The 642-nt window shown below is 65.7% G+C and overlaps 1 protein-coding gene across 1 annotated transcript in view; it reads left to right on the forward strand.

Annotated features, from left to right (window-relative positions):
* The window catches only part of LOC104627616 (myotubularin-related protein 5-like), a gene marked incomplete at its 5' end in the record, with an annotated part of 3277 nt that overhangs the window by 1746 nt on the left and 889 nt on the right, over positions 1-642 (forward strand). Inside the window, 2 exons of the mRNA XM_010295941.1 lie at positions 186-337; positions 536-642. Coding sequence (XP_010294243.1) covers positions 186-337; positions 536-642 — 259 coding nt within the window. The remainder of the gene's footprint in view (positions 1-185; positions 338-535) is intronic.

The following is a 642-nucleotide window of genomic DNA, read 5'->3' on the forward strand; positions in this document are numbered from 1 at the left end:
ATCTCCAAACGGCGTGAGGTGAGCTTGGCTGGCGGCGGCATCGGCTACGCGTGGCTTCTGGGTTTGGGCCTGGCCTGGGCTCCCCACGGTGCCCCCAGGGGTGGGAGACTGCCCCATGCACACCATGGGACAGGGTTGTGGCAGGGTTGGAGTCGGTTGAGCCTCCGGGACAGGGGTCCCAAGGGGTCTTGTCCCCTCCTGGACTGATGCCCAAATTTCCCCACAGGAGCTGCACAACCTGGAGATGGAGCTGGGGCAGATCCCAGAGCGCTGGAAGGACACGTGGGACAAGGTCAAAGCTTCCCAGCGCACCGAGGTGCGGCAGGAGGGCAGCCGGGTAGGTTGGGGGCTGCGTGATGGGTGCTGGCATCTTGTGGGGGCTGAAGGAGGGAGTGGCTTTACCCAAGGGTGCCCAAGCGAAGCACATGTTTGCTCCTGCAGCCTGGGGCTGAGAAGGGGTGCTGGTGCTCAGCCCCCAGGCTGGGCGTGCCCAAGGGTCGTCCTCCCCTCACCGTGTGCTCTCTGCTCCCCACAGACCCCCAGCTCCCTGCTGATGTCCTCCGGGCTCTCCCACCACCGGCGCTCGCTGGGTGTGTACCTGCAGGAGAGTGGCGTGGGCTCTACACTCAACCTCAGCCTCGA

This window comes from Phaethon lepturus, unplaced genomic scaffold (assembly GCF_000687285.1).
Source record: "Phaethon lepturus isolate BGI_N335 unplaced genomic scaffold, ASM68728v1 scaffold27841, whole genome shotgun sequence".
Lineage (NCBI taxonomy): Eukaryota > Metazoa > Chordata > Aves > Phaethontiformes > Phaethontidae > Phaethon > Phaethon lepturus.